At 56.9% G+C, this 17,632-nt stretch overlaps 1 protein-coding gene across 2 annotated transcripts in view; it reads right to left on the bottom strand.

Moving 5' to 3' along the window:
* GSE1 (Gse1 coiled-coil protein) overlaps positions 1-14,295 on the bottom strand; it is a 126,662-nt gene extending 112,367 nt beyond the window's left edge. The window contains exon 1 of one of the 2 annotated variants that reach the window (XM_024735661.1): positions 14,055-14,295. In XM_024735661.1, coding sequence (XP_024591429.1) covers positions 14,055-14,130 — 76 coding nt within the window. In that variant the 5' untranslated portion in view covers positions 14,131-14,295. The remainder of the gene's footprint in view (positions 1-14,054) is intronic. The other variant, XM_024735659.1, reaches the window with a different exon arrangement.
* Between the last annotated feature and the right edge of the window lie 3,337 nt (positions 14,296-17,632).

The raw sequence follows: 17,632 nt of genomic DNA, 5'->3' as shown, positions 1-17,632 counted from the left end.
TCTGGCCGCTCCGCCCCGCGCTGACCCCGGAGGTCACGCCCGGCCCTCGGCGGCGGCGGCCCTTTGTTTCCGGGGCTGCGTGGCGGCGCGCTCAGCACTCCTCGCGCCTCCTCCTGCGCCCGCCGCCGCCTGCGGCCCTGCGAGGGAGACAACGGCCTGGCACGGCGGGGTCGGGGTCCAGCACCTGCCCGCCCGACCCCGGACCGGCGTCCGTTTCCCAGCCCGCCTTCGCCTCCCACCCACATATTTGATCATCTGCGCCCTTCTGGGAGTCGGGGGGCGGGGGCGCCAAGGCGCACAACGGACAGCCCAGGCGAGCTGCTGCCCACCCCCGTGACTCCTCATAAGCTCGGAAAATCTCTGATTCTACTTGGGGGAAAAGAGAACTATTTTTCAAAGATCCTAAACTATCAGTTTCTGTTGTCATTCTTTTATTGGTTTTTAATTCTCCGGGATTACATGAACAACAGTAGTAATTAATACTAAACCTTCCTCTACTGTATATGCTAATGGCAGAAGCCATAAAAATTAATTTGCAAACATGTCATTACACAATAGCTGTACAGGCAATAAACCTGTAATTATGGGCCAATCACAGGCAGGGTACAGAGGGAGGGATGCTCCCCCAATCTGCTGGGTGCCCCCCTTCCCCTGCTATAGTAGAGAAGATGATGCCAGAAAGAAGCTTGCCTGCTGGGAGCCACCTGTGGAGAACGCTCCCAGACTGGGGATGGCAGAAGGGGTCTTTAGTCTTGAGTTCTAATGGCTTGGCTTCTATACAAGGCCCCCTGGAGACAGCCACTCCAGGGGAGACTGAATCTGTGGGAGGAGAGGCACGGTGAAGCCTTGGAGAGCTCCCGGGCCTGGCTGGCTGGTGGTGGGTGAGCAGAAGAGGGGGAGGGGGCAGAGAGAACAGGACTCCCCGGGTGGCGCAGTGGCTAAGAATCCGCCTGCCAGTGCAGCGCACACGAGTTCAAGCCCTGGTCCGGGAAGATCCCCACATGCCACGAAGCAACTAAGCCCGATAGCCACAACTACTGAAGCCCCCGCACCTACAGCCAGTGCTCCACAACAAGATGGGCCACAGCGATGAGGAGCCCTACGCTCACGGCAACTAGAGAGAGCCCACGCGCAACAACGAAGACCCAACGCAGCCCAAAATAGATAAGATAAATTATTTTTTTTAAAAAAGGGCGAGAGGGAATAGGAGACCCCACACTGGCAGGCCAGCACCTGCTTATCTTTGCTTCCCGGTCAAAAGGCAAACATCTCCCCCCCAATAAGTAGTTGAACGCCTGCATCAAATTATCTCAAAATGCTCAGGCCAAGCCCTAATTGCTTTTAGCCACTCCCTGGGGCAGGAGGTGAGCTGTGAGATTCTAGCGATACCCTAAGTCTCCTTTGGCCCTGCGTCTGGGTGGCTCAGAGTAGGTTATTGACATTTCCTGGTGACAGGGACGTTTATATCGGAGGAAAATATGAAATATAAAGCACCCCCGCCATGCCAAGCAGCCTGCTTAACGGGCTGCCTCTCCACTGAAAGGCTCGGTTGTTTGCCATGATGTGGCTGAACGGGGAGCTGGAAGGATTTTTCCTTTCCCACCGGCCCTTGTGGCTTGGCTGTCATTTTTGGAACCCATCACTAAGGCCATTCATTTCCAGGGGACTCACCCCTCCTCGGACGGTGCCTATGGCCTGGCTAGAGGCGGAGGGGCAGCCAGTCTGGGCCACACGTGGACCAGCTGCCAGGTGCCCAAGGTGAGAAGGACAGCACTCTTCTGGGGATTTCAGTTCAGCGGGATTATCCGCAAGGACGGGTTACCTCTCTCCATCCCCGTTTCTCTCCCAGAGCCTGGTCACGGCAATACCCTCCTGCTCTCCCAGCTCACACCTCTGGGGAGGAGTCGGGCATTTATAGAAAGAAGGCAGCAATCGGTGCGGGCTGAGCCTCCAGTGTCCCTTTTTACAGTTGGGGCCACTGAAGGGCAAACTCACCCCCACCTCCCTGAGAGACCCCTGCCCACGCTGCCAGCCAACCCAGGGTGAGAAGGAAGCTCTGGGCATGTCCTGGGCCCAGTGGAAAGACAAGGAAAGAAAAGCGCTTCATCTCTCAATGGGGAAACAAGCCGGGGGCTGGCTGCTTCTTGGAAGCCGCGTGGAGCTCACCAGACACCCCCCGCCAGCCAAGATGCGGGGGGTGGAGGCCCTCCTTCCCCCTCTCCCCAGCTGCACCTTCAAAATGGAGGGGCCCCAGACTCCCTCTAGCGGGCCTGCCGTTGCCACAGCACAGAGACAGCCTAGCCGGCCAAGAGCGTCAGCTGAATGCAGTAAAAATAGCCTCCCAGCACGTGCTGCAAACACTGAGGCCGCAGACTGGGTCTGGATGTGCAGCCACGGTGTAGTGCCCGGCTCTGAGCGGGAGAGCCCAGTGCCTCTGTGTGCCCACTGGCACTCTGGTGGCTGCCCAGGCCAGGCTGCGACCTCACCTTCTGGAGGGGGCACTGCTCCCCAAGGATTCCAGGGAAAGAAGACGAGGGGAGGCTGGGAGGCCACGTGACTAAGCCGAAATGCCCCTTTAGGTCTGCCCCCTCCATTTCCCTCCCTGGGATAATCACGCCAGCTGCTGTTCTGAGCGCTCTTCACAGAGAGCTCATTAGATCCTCATGACAATTGTGTTCAAGGTCACCCTCAGGAGTTCCATTTTCTAGCTGAGGCCCAGAGAGGCCAAGCATCTTACCCAAGGACACACAGCCAGGAAAGGGCAGAGCCGGGATTTGAAGCTGAGCTGGTTCCAGAGTCCATGTTCATAACCATCAGCCTGGAGTCGGACATACCAGAGTTCAAATTCTGGCTGGGCCCCCCACCCACCGTGTGCCCCCAGGCAGTGACATCACCATTTGAGCCTCAGTTGCCTCACCTGGAAAATGGGATGAAATCAGCCCTGCATTCCAGGAAGATGCGGGTGTGTAACCACTCTGGTGCCTGGCACAGAATAAGGACTCCATAAATAGAGCTGTAAATTACTGTGTTTGGGATAATAGTGATAATAGCAATAATAGCAGTTACCACGGGCAGGGCCTCAGGACAGCCATGCTACTTGCTTTGCTAAGGGCTTTATCTTATCTGGAACCTGCCCCCACCCCACGGGGCAGACGTACAATGACCATCACCCCGATCTGCACACGAGGACGCAGAAGTCCCAAGGGGCGAAGCCACTCACCCAAGGGCACCCAGGGAGTAGACACGCCCGCTTTCTCCCTCCGTCCAGCTCTGGTCCTTAGGTGACTGGACATGAGTGAAAGTTCTGTCTCAAGATAAGCAAGTCTGAGCTTGAAAGAGAAAGGGAGAACTTCTGCCCCGTCAAGGTGATGTCTGCAAACCCAGGTTTTGTTTCCATCTTGGCCTGGTGTGTTTACTTCTGCTTTCCTCTGCCAGTGGCTCCAGGCTCCCCACCCAGGGAGTGCTCCCAGGCTTCCCACGGCCTCGTCCACCTGTCCTGGTATGACGGGCTAATGGTGGCCCGCCAAAATATATGTCCACCTGGAACCATAAATTGGACCTTAACTGGAAAAGGAGTCTAGGGACTTCCCTGGTGGCACAGTGGTTGAGACTCCACACTCCCAATGCAGGGGCCCGGGTTCGATCCCTGGTCAGGGAACTAGATCCCACGTGCATGCCGCAAATAAGGAGCCCACGTGCCACAACTAAGGAGCTCGCGAGCTGCAACTAGGACCCGGTGCAACCAAATAAATACATAAATATTTTTTTAAAAAAGAAAGAAAGAAAAGGAGTCTGTGCAGGTGTAATTAAGGACCTCGAGTTGAGATCATCCCAAGTCATCAGGGTGTGCCCTAAAACCAATGGCAAGTAACCTTATAAAATGAGAAGCAGACAGGAGAGAAGACACAAGGGAAAATGCCGTGTAAAGACGGAGGCAGAGGTTGGAGGGAAGCAGCCATACGCCAAGGACACTTGGAGCCCCCAGGAGCTGGAAGAGACGGGAAGCACCCTCCCCTACAGCCGCTATAGGGAGGATGGTGGCCCTGCTGACACCTTGACTTCACATTTCTGGCCTCCAGAACTGGGAGAGAATAAATTTCTGATTTTTCAAGCCACCCAGTTTGGGGGTACTTTGTTACAGCAGCCACAGGAAACTCATCCATCCTGTCACTCCTGTGAAAATGGAATGCCCTCTGTCCTGCCAACCCAGGGAGGCCCTGGGCCTTGTCCAATGCAGGATGCCATGGGCCTTGGGCCAGCTGGGTCAATCTCTCCTTCAGGCCTGTAGCAAGGGCTGGGAAGGAAGATGACGTGTGCCGGGCCCACGGGCAGGTGTGCACTCAGGGCACCTGCACTCCGTGAAGCTGATGTCAACCCTCCTTTCCGATGACCTGCCTGCCCTCTTGTCTCCCCCGCCGGTGACACACGTTTGTTGGCTGGGGTTTGGGCAGCGGCCTGGGCTACAGGAGATCATCGAGTATGGTAATTTGCCTGGGGAAGAGCCAGCCAGGCAGCCTTGCCCAATCAACCTATAAACTGAGGGCTCTGCTGGCCTTGAGCATCTCAGCCAGCCCCATGAGGCCCAGGGTGACAGCAACAAACAAGAAGCCTGGTGGCCGGCTTTTCACCAAACCTGTTTCCCTTCTCCCTTCGGCTCATACCCAGACTACATTTCTCAGCCTCCCACGCAGATGTGTGGGGCCAGATGACCGCATTCTGGCCAAGAGAACGCAGTGGAAGTAATCACTCGCCGCCTCCATGTTCCCCTTCTGGGTCTGCCCACCAGATGTCTGCTCCCAGGATGACCTTGAACCCATGTACAGAAGACACAGCACCTCCATCACGCCCCCAACTGTTGTTGAGAGCAGAGGCCCCTGCATGGGCCCCCACCAATTATATATCACATTGGCACACGATTAAGAAGTATATTTCCACTGGGGAGTGTGTATAGAAGGCAACTTCTAGTGTGATGAGCCACTGAGCTATCCGGGGCTCTCTGTTACAGCAGCTAATGTTAGTTTCACATACATACCAAGAGATCTCCTTTATGGATATTTACTTAACGACCAGCATTGCACTGGATGCTCTAAATACATTATCTTCTATCATCCTCACGATAAAAATAGACCTTTCATTACCCTCATTTTTCAGATGAGCAAACTGAGGTCCAGAGAGGTCAAGTGACTTGCCCAAGGTCATACAGCCAGTAAGAGGAAAATCTGATTGCAATCCAGACCCTGCATTTTAAACTGCTCTCTCTGGTGGCCCCCTCAACCCTCTTCAGCATTTTTTTGGCGGTACGCAGGCCTCTCACTGTTGCGGCCTCTTCCGTTGCAGAGCACAGGCTCCGGACGCACAGTCTCAGCGGCCATGGCTCACAGGGCCCAGCCGCTCTGCGGCATGTGGGATCCTCCCGGACCGGGGCACGAACCCGCATCCCCTGCATCGGCAGGCGGACTCTCAACCACTGCGCCACCAGGGAAGCCCCAGACCCCCTTTTTTAATGAAAAGCCAAGCAAGGAGACAAAAACGAGCACACCGCACGTTGCCGCCTACACACAGAACCGCGTGCCTGACCTCCAGGTCGAGGCCGCCGCTGGAGCCGGATGCCGGGCCAGCTCAGGATTTGGGAACTCTTTACAATAATGGTTTTACAAGACATACGCCATGATGTCGCCAAAGAGCTGCCTCCCTGTGGGCTGCACGGATGCCAGAGAAATCAAACAGAGACTGCGTCTGGGACTGCCGGGCCACACAGCTCCTCCCTGCAGGGGGACCCCCCGCCCGTCCTCGCCCCCGCGCCACCACCCCGGGATGCTGGCAGGCCTCGGTCTTTTCATAATCTCAGACAGATCTGGTTGTCAACGTCTTGCTCCGTGCAGAGCCAGCAAGCACAGAGCTGGCAAGCGTCTGTCAAAAGGCACGGAGGAAGGTCTCCGGGGCTTGAGGAGGGAAAACGCGGGGGTCAGGCGTGGCGGCACCTTCTGTGGACACGGCGACAGCCCCTGTGTGGCCCGCCCTCTCAGGTCCTGCTCCAGCCGCCATCCCGCTCAGCTGACTGGAGGCAGGCTGACAAGGCTTTCTTCTCCCCACCGGTGCCTGCCCACCAGGGACCCAGGGACCAGGCGAAAAGCCTGTGCGAGGGAAAAAGGCATTTGTGAACAGTTCTCCCCACTGCCTGCTGCTGGCGTCTGCCGAGCAAGGAGTCACTGCCGGGACGTAATTAGCCGTTGGTGGATGACACACAGATCTGCCTGTCTATCCCCTGGGCCTGACTGCTTCAGGTCTGTGTAGCCCTCTGGCCAACACGATGCGGTTCGTAAGAGGTGGCTTCGTGCCTGCTTCTCTTCACACCGGGCACAGCTTTCAGGAGGACAGAGTTGGAGTGGGGGAGCCCTGGCCCCCCTTTTATTCTTCTCTACCTGTACCTTGCAAAGAAATCCCGGTGGGCCCTCCCACTTCTTTTCCCCCTGCACCTCCCTTGCCCACCATCTCTCTGCCGTCCCCCAAGCCCTGAGCTGCCCCTTCTTTATCCTCCGATGGGTCATGCCTGCACTGAGGAGACTCCTGCCATGTCCCCAACAAGAGATATTCTCCCCGGAGAACAGCTCCTCTTTCGGTCGTTTTCAAAGCACGGATGCGGCACAATTGACATTTGGGGCCAGATAATTCTTTCTTGTGGGGGCTGCCCTGTGTATTGCAGGCTGTTTGGCCCTGGCCTCCACCCATGGGATGCCAGGGGCACACCCCAGCTATGACAATGAAAAGGTCCCCAGACATGGCCAAATTCCACCCCTCGCAGGGGTATAAAAATTGCCCTGGTTGAGAGCCACTGATGTTGCATAAAGGATCCAGCTAAGAGAATTCCCTGGAGGTCCAGTGGTTAGGACTCCGCTATTTCACTGCCGAGGGCCTGGGTTCGATCTCTGGTCGGGGAACTAAGATGCCCCGAGGTCCCCAGGCAAGCAGCTTGGTGCAGCCAAAAAGGATCCAGCCAGGGCGCTCAGTGACCTGACTTTTAGACTTAGCACTACCGTTGGCCTCAGGCAAACAAATGCTCTCTCTTGGCCCCAATTTTACCATATAAAAAATTAGAGGGGCTGGGCTTCCCTGGTGGCGCAGTGGATGGGAGTCCGCCTGCCGATGCAGGGGACGCGGGTTTGTGCCCCGGTCTAGGAGGATCCCACGTGCCGCGGAGCGGCTGGGCCCGTGAGCCATGGCCGCTGAGCCTGCGCGTCCGGAGCCTGTGCTCCGCAACGGGAGAGGCCACAGCAGTGAGAGGCCCGCGTACCGCAAAAAAAAAAAAAAAAAAAAATAGAGGGGCTGAATGGGGTGCTGTGGTCTTCCAGCTGCCTCTGATTCTCTGAGGCTGATGGTTCCAAAGTGGGGATGAGCTTGGGATTCAGGAAATAGGGTCATAAGGAAAGAAATCTAGTGATGCTGCAGGAAAAAGGAGGGAGGGGCCCGTATGTTAGAGGTGGGCGACCTCAGTGCCTTGGGGCCTTTTCTCCAATCCTCTTTCTCTCTAACCTAAACAAAACTTGCTCTGAAGAAAAGTACCCGGGCTATCAGTCATTAACACTCTAGTATGATTTAACTCCACGTCCACTATCGTCTTACAACCAAGGCTGCGGCCCCGACTGGAGCCACCTCATGGCTAACTGGAACAACTGTAGGATGTATTTGGGAAAGGCAGGACAAAAGAGCCATTCTGCCCACTTGGGTTTAAACGGTGGTTTCAATTTCATAACATCATGTGAGGTGAACTTCCGGGTGCCCCGTGTTACATACAGTCCGTTTCAACAGCTGCCACGGGGGAGGAAACAGCGTCACTCAAGAGCTGGGGTTGGGAGAAGTTACATGGCTTTGGATGAACTTGGATACGGACGCACATCCAGCAGGACCACCAACAAACCGGGCACTGGTGGCCGGCTCCCCCCGGCTTCAGTCTCCTGACAGCACCTGGCAAACACCAGTTTGTGCTGAGCTAAACAGAGCAACAAGGCCAGAGCATTCTCAGTTGGTGACCACAATCCTGACCCGTGTGTCTCAAAGACAGGATTTCCGGTTGTTTGTGGGGGTGGATTATCCCAGAATCAGCTCTGCTTCAGATTTTGGTTGGAAGGCAGGATGCCTGTTCCTGGGGTTGGGGGTTGGGGGGGGGACATACACCTGTTTAATTCCACAGAGTGGGAGGCATGTGGGTTTGGCAAAGGCCGCTGGGTCCTAGCGCAGCTCCACCCCCACTGCAGGTGCAGCGTGGCTGTGGCCTTCTCTGGCCTTCAGTCTCCTCCTCGGTAGGACGCTCAGACTAAATGATCCCCCAGGCCTTCCAGCTCTGTGAGTCCATGATTAATAAAACTCAGACACACCATCTGCTCACTCTGACATTTAAGAAACAGAACAGGTTTCCAAAGAGAAAGCTGCCCCGTGCAGCCTGCTTTTTCCTCCTGCGTCCTGCTGATCGAGCGTGGGTTCACACCCTCCCCGCATCCCAGCCCCGATTTGAAAAATCTCGACACACACAGGCATACACAATCACACACAGAGCTGTCTCCCCTGCTCCCCCGCAGAGGTCAGAGATACGGGAGCTAGCTGATGCCCTAGTCAAACTCGGAACCACCCGGCCTCCTTCCGGACCTTGCACCCTTTATAATGTCCTCTCCTGCTGAAGGGCGAGACGCGCATCTTGGTAACACGGCCCCAAACTTCCCAATTCGGATGGCAACGACTCATCTCTCCCATCAGTTCAGCTCCTCCTCGGTGCCGGGGAGTGAGAATTGCTGCCCGCTTCACAGATGGGGAAACTGCGCTCGAGGAGGGAAGGGTCAGCCCCCAGGGCACACAGGTGACAAGTGGCGTCACCTCAGCAGAGTAGGCGCGTGTCAAATGTTCGTGCCACGCAGGGCCAGTTCCCACAGCCCGGCTCATCACACAGGACGCCCCCGAGGCTGTATCCTGCAGGTGACACCTCGCCACCCGAGGTGGCCTTGTCTCTAACACAAGGTGCTAAGAAGGCCAGAGAAGGCCATAGCCGTGCTGTACCTGCAGTGGGGCTGGAGCTGTGCTAGGACCCAGCGGCCTTTCCCAAACCCACATGCCTCCCACTCTATGGGATTAAACAGGTGTATGTTCCCCCCCAACCCCAGGAACGGTCCTCAGGCCCACTTGCTGTCAGACACAGAACATGGACCCTCCGTGCCAGGCCGATGGCCCTGCTGCGTCCGCTGAGTGGCCTACGATCAAGGGCACCTGAAGCCAGGCCGAGGGGAGGGAGGCGGGGGAGACGTTCTGGGCCAGGTGAGACCTGGCCAGACTCAAGAGCTGAGCCTGGGCGGCGAGGGTAAGGTCAGACCGGTGATGGCTGTGTGGCAGCCAGGTGTCCTGATGGACCTGCTCTGTTACCTCCTCCAACTGCCCAGGTCCTGCCCCCGGCTGGGACCCACAGAGGAGATTCCTAGGAAAGCCCCTGGGCCCAGGATCTGCGACTCCATGTGGGTTGAATCTCGGCAGACCCCACTCAAGTGCCCTCTCTCTGCGGGCCGCCCCCATGGGGTCAGCTGGATTTCAGACTCTCTCTGCTGCTCTCACCCGGACGCTGCACTCGGCCACCAGCTCCTGCCCTGATCACAGCGTCGGCCGGCCACTCCATGCCGAGCACAGACATCCCTCTCATCCTCTGTCCCCTGCCACGCCCACTGCTCCCCCCACCCTGCTCGGAGAAGTGGCCTGGACTTCATGTTTCTCGTAATCTCCAATAAGGTCAACCCAAAAAGCCAGATAAAAATATCCTTCCAGCTTCTCAAGAGTACCAGGTCAAAAGGGACAGGGAAACTGTAATCCCCAGAGCTGACTGGGCTCACAGGCCACATTGGTCCCAAGGGCATGTACCATCCTATGAAATTCGAACTTAGGTAATTATGGCCTTGAAGGTCAAGGGGGACAGAAAGCGAAGCCCGGGTCCCCTGTACAAGTTGGGGGTCTAAGAGAAGACCCTTCCCACGATAAGCCAAGGCCCCAGAGAAGTACACACTCAGGGTGAGAGTGAAGGGGAAGCTGGCCAGCCGAGTGCTGCCTGGGAATGTCAAATCCTGAACCGGATTAAGGAGGCTCCAGAGCGGTTGTGTCTCTAGGCACCTACCAGCAACAAATACACGTCCACCTGAAGGAGATGACCTTCATCCCAGGCTTCAACTTATACCTCCAAATTTTTAAAAAAATACAATGACTAGCACACAGTCGAAGATAACCAGTCCCCCAAGAAACACACACTTCCTGGTTGGGAGTCAGCGGCTACAACAGCCTACAGAAGCAGATCTGCAGTGACTCGAGAGGTTGGAATTATTGAGGTCTCCACAACTCTGCTGGCTCCCATCAAGAGAGAAAAGACAAGCTGAAGGGATGTGCAGAGAACAGGAAACCCCAACAAGAGAAGCATCACAGTCGAACATCTCACCAGGATGAAGTCTCCACACAAGGGCAGGGACTCTGCCTGTTCACCACCACCTCCCCTAGAACCACGCCTGACCCCCAGTGGGAGCTCAGTAGCTCCCTGTGGACTCTTTAGGACCCGAGACCCTCAGGGAGGTGAGAGTGGGGCGATCGGCCTGTTCCAGGTAAGTCTGGTGAATCATTCTCGTCAGTGAGAAAACAGGTGAGAGGAGGTGATCAACCCCAAATGTCCCCTCACGGTGACATTTCTCTGTGCGAAGGTAGGCGTTCACAAAAAAAACAAACTCAGCCATAGAACGGCCTCCACAGTGGAGAAAAACAGCCCAGAGGTGTAATGGCTGCTGCAGAAAGCTGAATCCTTTGGGCCAAAACAAGCAACCCCTCACCGCTATAATTTCGAGTTATCCGTTCTTTACTATAATCCCTGGCCTCGGCTCTCAAAGCATCTACCAGGGAATCTTTCTGTAGGGGCAATTTTGGTGCCTGCAATTAGCTGAACAGGCATCTTTTGTCCCCACGAAAGCACTCAATTTCAGGTATAATTAGGTTCCCTCACCCCTGAAATCTGCAGAGAGCTGCCCGCCTTGACTAACTGCACCCACAATTAAGTGCTTACGGGCATGTGGCTGGAGCCGGCAAACATGTGTGCGCAGCTAATAGCGGGGGCACCTAGCAGCCTTTCAAAAATAGACACTGTGTTGGAGAGATCCAGCCTCTTTCCATTTGTTGTTCAAACGGCTCTGTCCAGCTGGGAATAATGAGAAAAGACAAACAAGCCAATTAGGCTAGGTCCATACATAAATAAACCGCACAGCTCCTTAATTAAGCCACTTATAGGAGTGGGCAAGGCTGGGAGAAGTGGGAAGGAGAGCGATGGCCCTGTAGGGCCAGGGCCTGGCCTGGAGGAGCCGGGGGTGAGGATGCCATTTTGGCCAAGATGGCGAAGCCAAGTGGGAGGCCTCCATCCATCACTGGGGGTTGTGGACCACTTTAGCCAAGGGATGCCGGCGGGTGTTGGGGGGCAGACTTGGGGGCCGGAGGAGGACTATGGGGGTGGGGAGGGGTCTCCAGATGCTCCCCAGTGTGAGAGGGAGGTTGGGTTAGGGAAGGCAGCCTAAATCCCGCCACCAGGAGACGGCAGTATGGGACTGAGCCTCCTTTGTCCTTTTCTATGAGCTGGCTCGGCCTGGCACATGACCTCTTCCCTGAAAGCAGCCGCATCTGCTCTCTCCTCCTCTGCTGCCTCCTCCTCCCCGGGGCCTCAGAAGGGTGGTGAAGTCCAAAATCAAATCACCTGCCTGTTTCCACAGCTGGCTCCCTCAAGGCGCCGTCAGCGGAGACTCAGGCCCTGGCCAAGCCTCCCCAGCCACAAACTGTACCCAGGCTGTGTGGACGCACAGTTCGAGACAAAGGAGGGACACGTGTGGTCAGGGATGAGGCCAGGATGTGCCAGGGGGTAAAGGGCGGTCGGTGACGGTGGGTGATTTCTGTATCTCCGACGCACCACCAGCCCTAGCCCCGTCATACACTTGCCACACTCCCTGCCACGCTGCTGGATCGCTTCTTGACAATAAAACCCAGCAGACTGCAGTGGCTGTCATCAGGCGAGGAAGCAAAGCCGCCCGCTCCCGCAGCAGTGCCTCTGAAAGTGATCTGCCTTTTGCAGAGCTCGGCAGTCCCGGCTGGAAGCAAAGGGCAAAGGCAATATTTAGATAATTAAAAACCCATTGCTGACGGGCCAGCCGGGTGACCACAGGTGGCTTCGGGGTAGACCAGCAATGGCTCAGAATGGCCAGTGCGCCTTCTCTCCTCCCCTTCCAGCTACGGTTAAAGGAGATAACAGGTCTGGGAGGCAGGCAGGTGACCACTGGGAAATTCTGCCCCGAGAACAACTGGGCTGAAGCCTGGGATTCTGGCTCCACAGTCCCTACAGGACCCGGGCCAGGCCCCGCCTCTGCCTCACCTCTCCTCCAGCCACGCCAGCCTGCCTGGACTCTACCTGCCTCGGGGCCTTTGCGCTGGCTGTGCCCTCTGCCTGGACCTCTCTTCTCCAGCCATCCACACAACCTCCCTCCCCCCATTCAAATTCCACCTCCTCCGGAAGGCCCGCCCTGACTGTCATCCAAAGAAGTTTCACATGGCCCTCCCTAGTCACCCCATCCTCTCACTCTACAGTGGGGTTTCTGTTAACACTCGATCCCTGAATCTACACCCGACATTTCTGTCATCTTGTTCATCTTTCTCTGTGGGCCTCACCCGGCGTCTCCACCACTGCCATCGGCGGTGCCTAGTGTGGGGGCCGGTGCTCCGTGGGGACTCGGTTCTGAATAAGTGAATGAATGAATGAATGATGCCCAAGTTGGATACAGAGCAACCCAGGGCACGGCCTCAGAAGGGGGACCGGGCTACAAACCAGACGGGGAATGTACTCTGGAAGCTTCTGGGTTGGGGGGTGTCCCTCTCCACGGGAGCTGGAGTTGGAAGGCATCCCTGGCCGCAGCCCTCCCCCAGCTTTGCGGCCCCGGGCAGCAAAGGTGACCACAGGTCGATCTGGCCAAGCAGCCTGTGTCTCCTCACTTAGCCTCTGAATTTTTAAAGCTTGACTTGGCGCCAAGAATCACTGAGCTCCCAGGAACACAGCCTCGCGCCTCTGTGTGACCCTCTTCCGGCTCCCCGCTCCCAGCTGATGCCTGTGAAAACCCAAACCAAGGCAGGCTCCTCACGGGGACGGCGGGAGCAGGGACTACTGCAGCACGCAGATAACCTGAGGCCCCAGTCTCAGGCCCCGGGTCCTCTGCCCCATCAAACATCCCCTGCGGGGACTTCCCTGGTGACACAGTGGTTAAGAATCCGCCTGCCGATACAGGGGACACGGGTTCGAGCCCTGGTCTGGGAGGATCCCACATGCCGCGGAGCAACTAGGCCCATGCGCCACAACTACTGAGCCTGCGCTCTAGAGCCCGTGCTCCGCAAGAGAAGCCACTGCAGCGAGAACGAAGCCCGCGCACCGCAATGAAGAGTAGCCCCCGCTCACCTCAACTAGAGAAAGCCCGCGCAAACAGCAACGAAGACCCAACGCAGCCAAAAAAAAAAAAAAAAAAACATCGCCTGCAACTGCTGCTGGGCCCCCGAAGGGCAGGTTTGAATTTCATGTCCCCTTTGTCCCCCCACCTCTGCTTCAACGGGGCCTTCCCGGGAAGCGTGATGGGCAACGGCCCCCTTCTCGCCCCACCTGTTGGGATGGGTCCTCTGACGGGCTTGGGGGCACACCTACGGCTCCAGACCCCTTGGTCTCCCGCTCCTCCAAACCCCTGGAGCGTGTGCTCCACACACGGGGCCATCCGCGCCCCGCCACCCCCCAGCATGCCAGCCCTGGAGTTTCTGGAGCCTTCCAGATCGTGACCAACGGCAGCCTTGACAGTCTGACTGGTGGCCAAGCCAGCCATGCCTGCTTCTCCTCGGAGGCCCCGAAGTGCCCCACCTCTCCCCAGCCCCTGCTCTGTTGGGTTGGATCACTTCTTCTCGGGTGCAGGAAACAGGTGCGACAGCCATTCCAGGCCAGGCAGCCTGCTGGGGGCCAGCTGGCCTGGGTCCAAACCCACCTGTCACTCGTGGCCCCTGACTTCTCTCCACCTCCAGTTCTTCCCAGCACTGAGTGTGGATGAAAGTGTCGAACATTCCAGCCCCCTGCCCCACGCATCCCGTTATCTGTTAACGTGTGGCTAACGTCCCCACGTCACAGGCCCCGTCCGAGGTTGACTCAGGAAGGGGACCGCAAGAGCATGTGTTTGCCAAGTGGCAGACACCTTGGAGCCCCTCTTCCTCCCTGGGAATGGAGGTGGCTTGGCCCCCGAAGCTTCAGGAAGGGCCCTTGCCTCTTCCCACCCCCACGTAACCAACTTCACCGTCAGCTCACCGAGAGGGTTCTGCTTCCCCTTTTCGAAGGAGTCCTGATCTAAGCCTACGCATCAGCCCACTTCCCTAAAGGAAACAAGCCAGTGGGGCCCCATGGAGAACTCAGAGCGTCCTGGCCTTTAGCCAAACCCACGGACGCTCTGGCTGGTGACCTGGTCAGTTCTACGAATCACCAGGCAGTTACTGGGCCTCCCTCTTTGGGACACTTCCCCTTAGTCGTCCTCTCCAAGTTCCCCCTGAATCTCTTTCTCATGGCCCTTGGGGTCTGCGTCACCATGGTCCCCTCCAGACACCACTGTCCTGATGACCCAGCCTTTACTGTCTCTTCCGTCTTTGAATCCCAAGGTCTGCTATACAGCAGGTAATCACTGAATGCTCGCCTGGTATATAGCAGGTGTTCCATGAACGCACGTCAGGAGACAGAGGCAGAGGCGCTGGGCCGTCAAGGCCCACACCTGAAGGAGTTGGGGAAACTGATTCTTCCGGCCCTGTAGTCATGCATCACCTTCCAGCAAAGTGAGGGTAGGGGGTGAAAAGGTGGTTCCCCAGTGGCCCCGGGGTAGGGGCTGCTTTGTTTTGGTCTCTCGGTCCCTGGGTTTGGGGCTGGGGTCTTGACCACAGGCAGCTCCAGATTAGTGGGGGTCCCACCCACTTCTGCTTTCACTGGGTGTTACCACAAACCACCTAGCCAGCCTTCCTCTTATCAGCAACTGTCACGCCCAGAGGGCTGCGGTAGCTTTGTTTCTTCATCCGTCCCTCCAGGGAGCCCTGATAAGGAGGCTAGCCTTTACCCTCTGATGCTTCCCCTAGTAGCCTGGAAAAGCTTCCCCAGTAACTGGGGCCTGGGGCTTCTGCATGGTAACTCCACTGACCCCAGCCCTTGCCCTGCAGGAGGAAGCTGGGAGGGTCCGGTTCCCCATCCAGGCGAACCTCACCTCCCCAGGACACCTCACAGTGGCCCCAGGAGGCCAAGATGGTGGCCTGGAAGGGGTGTGCTGGGCGGAAAGCCAGGCCTGACAGCTGGTGGGTCTCCGCCAGGAAGCCTGTTTGCAGGACTAGCTCGCTGGCTGGTTTATAATCTTGACACCACTGAGCAGGAAGCGTGGAGCCAGCCAGAAGCGCAGAGGGCAAGCCTTGCTCGTGGCCCTGCACCCCCCCATCTCAACAGCAGCCTCTCTTCCCTGTCTCGGTGCCGGGAGCCCTTCGACGCAGGGGCCGAGTCTCGCTTATGTCTGCATCCAGCATCAGGGAGAAGCCTGGTCTAGGGAGCTGCTCAGAGGGCTGTGGGCTGCGTGCGGAAGTGAGAGCCCTGTTCTGTCAGCTGGTAAGGAGCCTGCGCCTCGCCACACACACCTGGCCCTCTAGCTCACAGCCCCTAACTCTCCATCCCAAACAGCCCCGAGTGCCTGTCCATCAGCAGAAGAACTACGAAGAGTAGCCCCCGCTCGCCGCAACTAGAGAAAGCCCGCGCACAGCAACGAAGACCCAACAACGAAGACCCAACGCAGCCAAAAATAAATTAAAAAAAAATAAATTTATATTAGAAAAAAAGAACGGATGGACAGCTGCGCTGACTCTCACACAGGAATATCGCTCGGCAGACAGGACAAGTGTCACAGACAGAATGTTGCAGAGAGGCACCCAGGCTGCAGAGCACCCTCGGTACACACAACTCCCCTTGCACGAGGTCCCAGCGCACGCGAAGCTCCCCAAGGACACGTGCAGAAGGACGGGAGGTAGGGGCGCGCACAGACGCGGGCACACCCACGTGCATTGCATTGTTCACAACAGGCCAAACGCGAAAGCAACTCAAGTGCCCACCAACAGATGAACGCATAAACAAATACGCTATCCACACACAGTGGAATAGTATTCAGCCCTGAAAAAGGAACGAAGCACTGACGCCTGCTACCACGTGGATGAACCTTGAAGACACTGTGCCGGGTGAGATAAGCCAGTTACGAACGGACAAATCCTGTATGAGTCCACGGATATGAGGTCCCTAGAGGAGTCACAGTCATAGAGACGGAAAGTAGGATGGTGGGCTTCCAGGGGCTGGGGGAGGGGGCTGGGGAGTTCAGTTTAGGAAGATGGATGGTGGGGATGCTCGTGTAACACTGAACGCTGATCTGAACATCGAAAAATGGGTGAGACGCTAAATTTTTTGTATCTTTTAACCACAGTTTGAAAATAAGAAGCAGCTAACCTCGAGGGATGGAAGGCAGATCAGTGGCCGGGGTGGGGAGAAGACTGGCCAGGTACACCTGGGAAGGAACTTTCTGGAGTGACAGCAATTTCCATACCTGGATTGAGATGGTGATTGCACAGATGTGCACATACGTGTCAAAGGCCAAAGGACAGAACTCTTTAAATGGGGGCATTTTAGTAAACGCAAACCCTCTCTCAAAAAAGCTGATTTTAAACGGTAAAAAAAACTTCGAACGCTCGTCTCAATGCACATACGTTTTTATTTACAAGGTATTTTTATGTACTCTATATTAATCATCTCTCCGTTATAAAACATATTCAAAAAGAGGGTTTTTTGAAGAGATGAGAAACAGAGTTCTAGCATATTTTTCCTGAGTTAATGGGTCGCTGGGTCCCCACTTTGGAAGACAGGGGTCACGGCAGTCTGTGGGAGATTCCAAGTGCTGGGGGAGCTCGGGAGGAAGAGCTGGGGTGCAGGGCTGGGTTAGGGGCACGGGGGACCCGCTCTGCGGAGAATCGCAAGGCCCTGACGTCTGCTGATGCGGCCCCGAGACCAAGGCCACGGGCACAGGACGTGCAGGCGGGGAGCAGTCCGGTACCACACAGCCCTTCCCTCTCTGCCCCACACATATAAGATGTAACCCTCCCCCCCCAAAAAATACCCACGTGGGCAAGTGTGCCAGAATATTCCCTATGGAGTCCAGAGCCCCAGGCCAGAGGGATGGGTGCATCCTACCTTTCCTGGGGGGCTCAGCCTCTGCCCAGGGTGGCAGCTGGAAGCAACGTGGTGGAGAGACAATCGCAGACCCGAGGTGGGTAGGGGTGGGAGATGGGGGAGCCCAGCTTCAAGAGGCTTGGGGGCAGGATAGGAGCACCCGGGTTAAAACCCTCCTCTACCGCTGTTCAGCCGTGCCGCCCTGGATGCATCCCTCTGTGCTCACTTTCCCCGTATTTAAGGGGGGGTGATGATGGTCCCCCGGCTGTTACTTTCTCTCTGGCCTCCGCCCACCCCGACTCCGGCCCCTTCTCCCTCAGGCTCCGTGGGGCACCCGGGGAA

Source organism: Neophocaena asiaeorientalis, unplaced genomic scaffold, assembly GCF_003031525.2.
Source record: "Neophocaena asiaeorientalis asiaeorientalis breed wild unplaced genomic scaffold, Neophocaena_asiaeorientalis_V1.1 scaffold40, whole genome shotgun sequence".
NCBI lineage: Eukaryota > Metazoa > Chordata > Mammalia > Artiodactyla > Phocoenidae > Neophocaena > Neophocaena asiaeorientalis.
The sequence above is the reverse complement of the archived record's forward strand: the minus strand, read 5'-3'. Positions and strand labels throughout refer to the sequence as shown.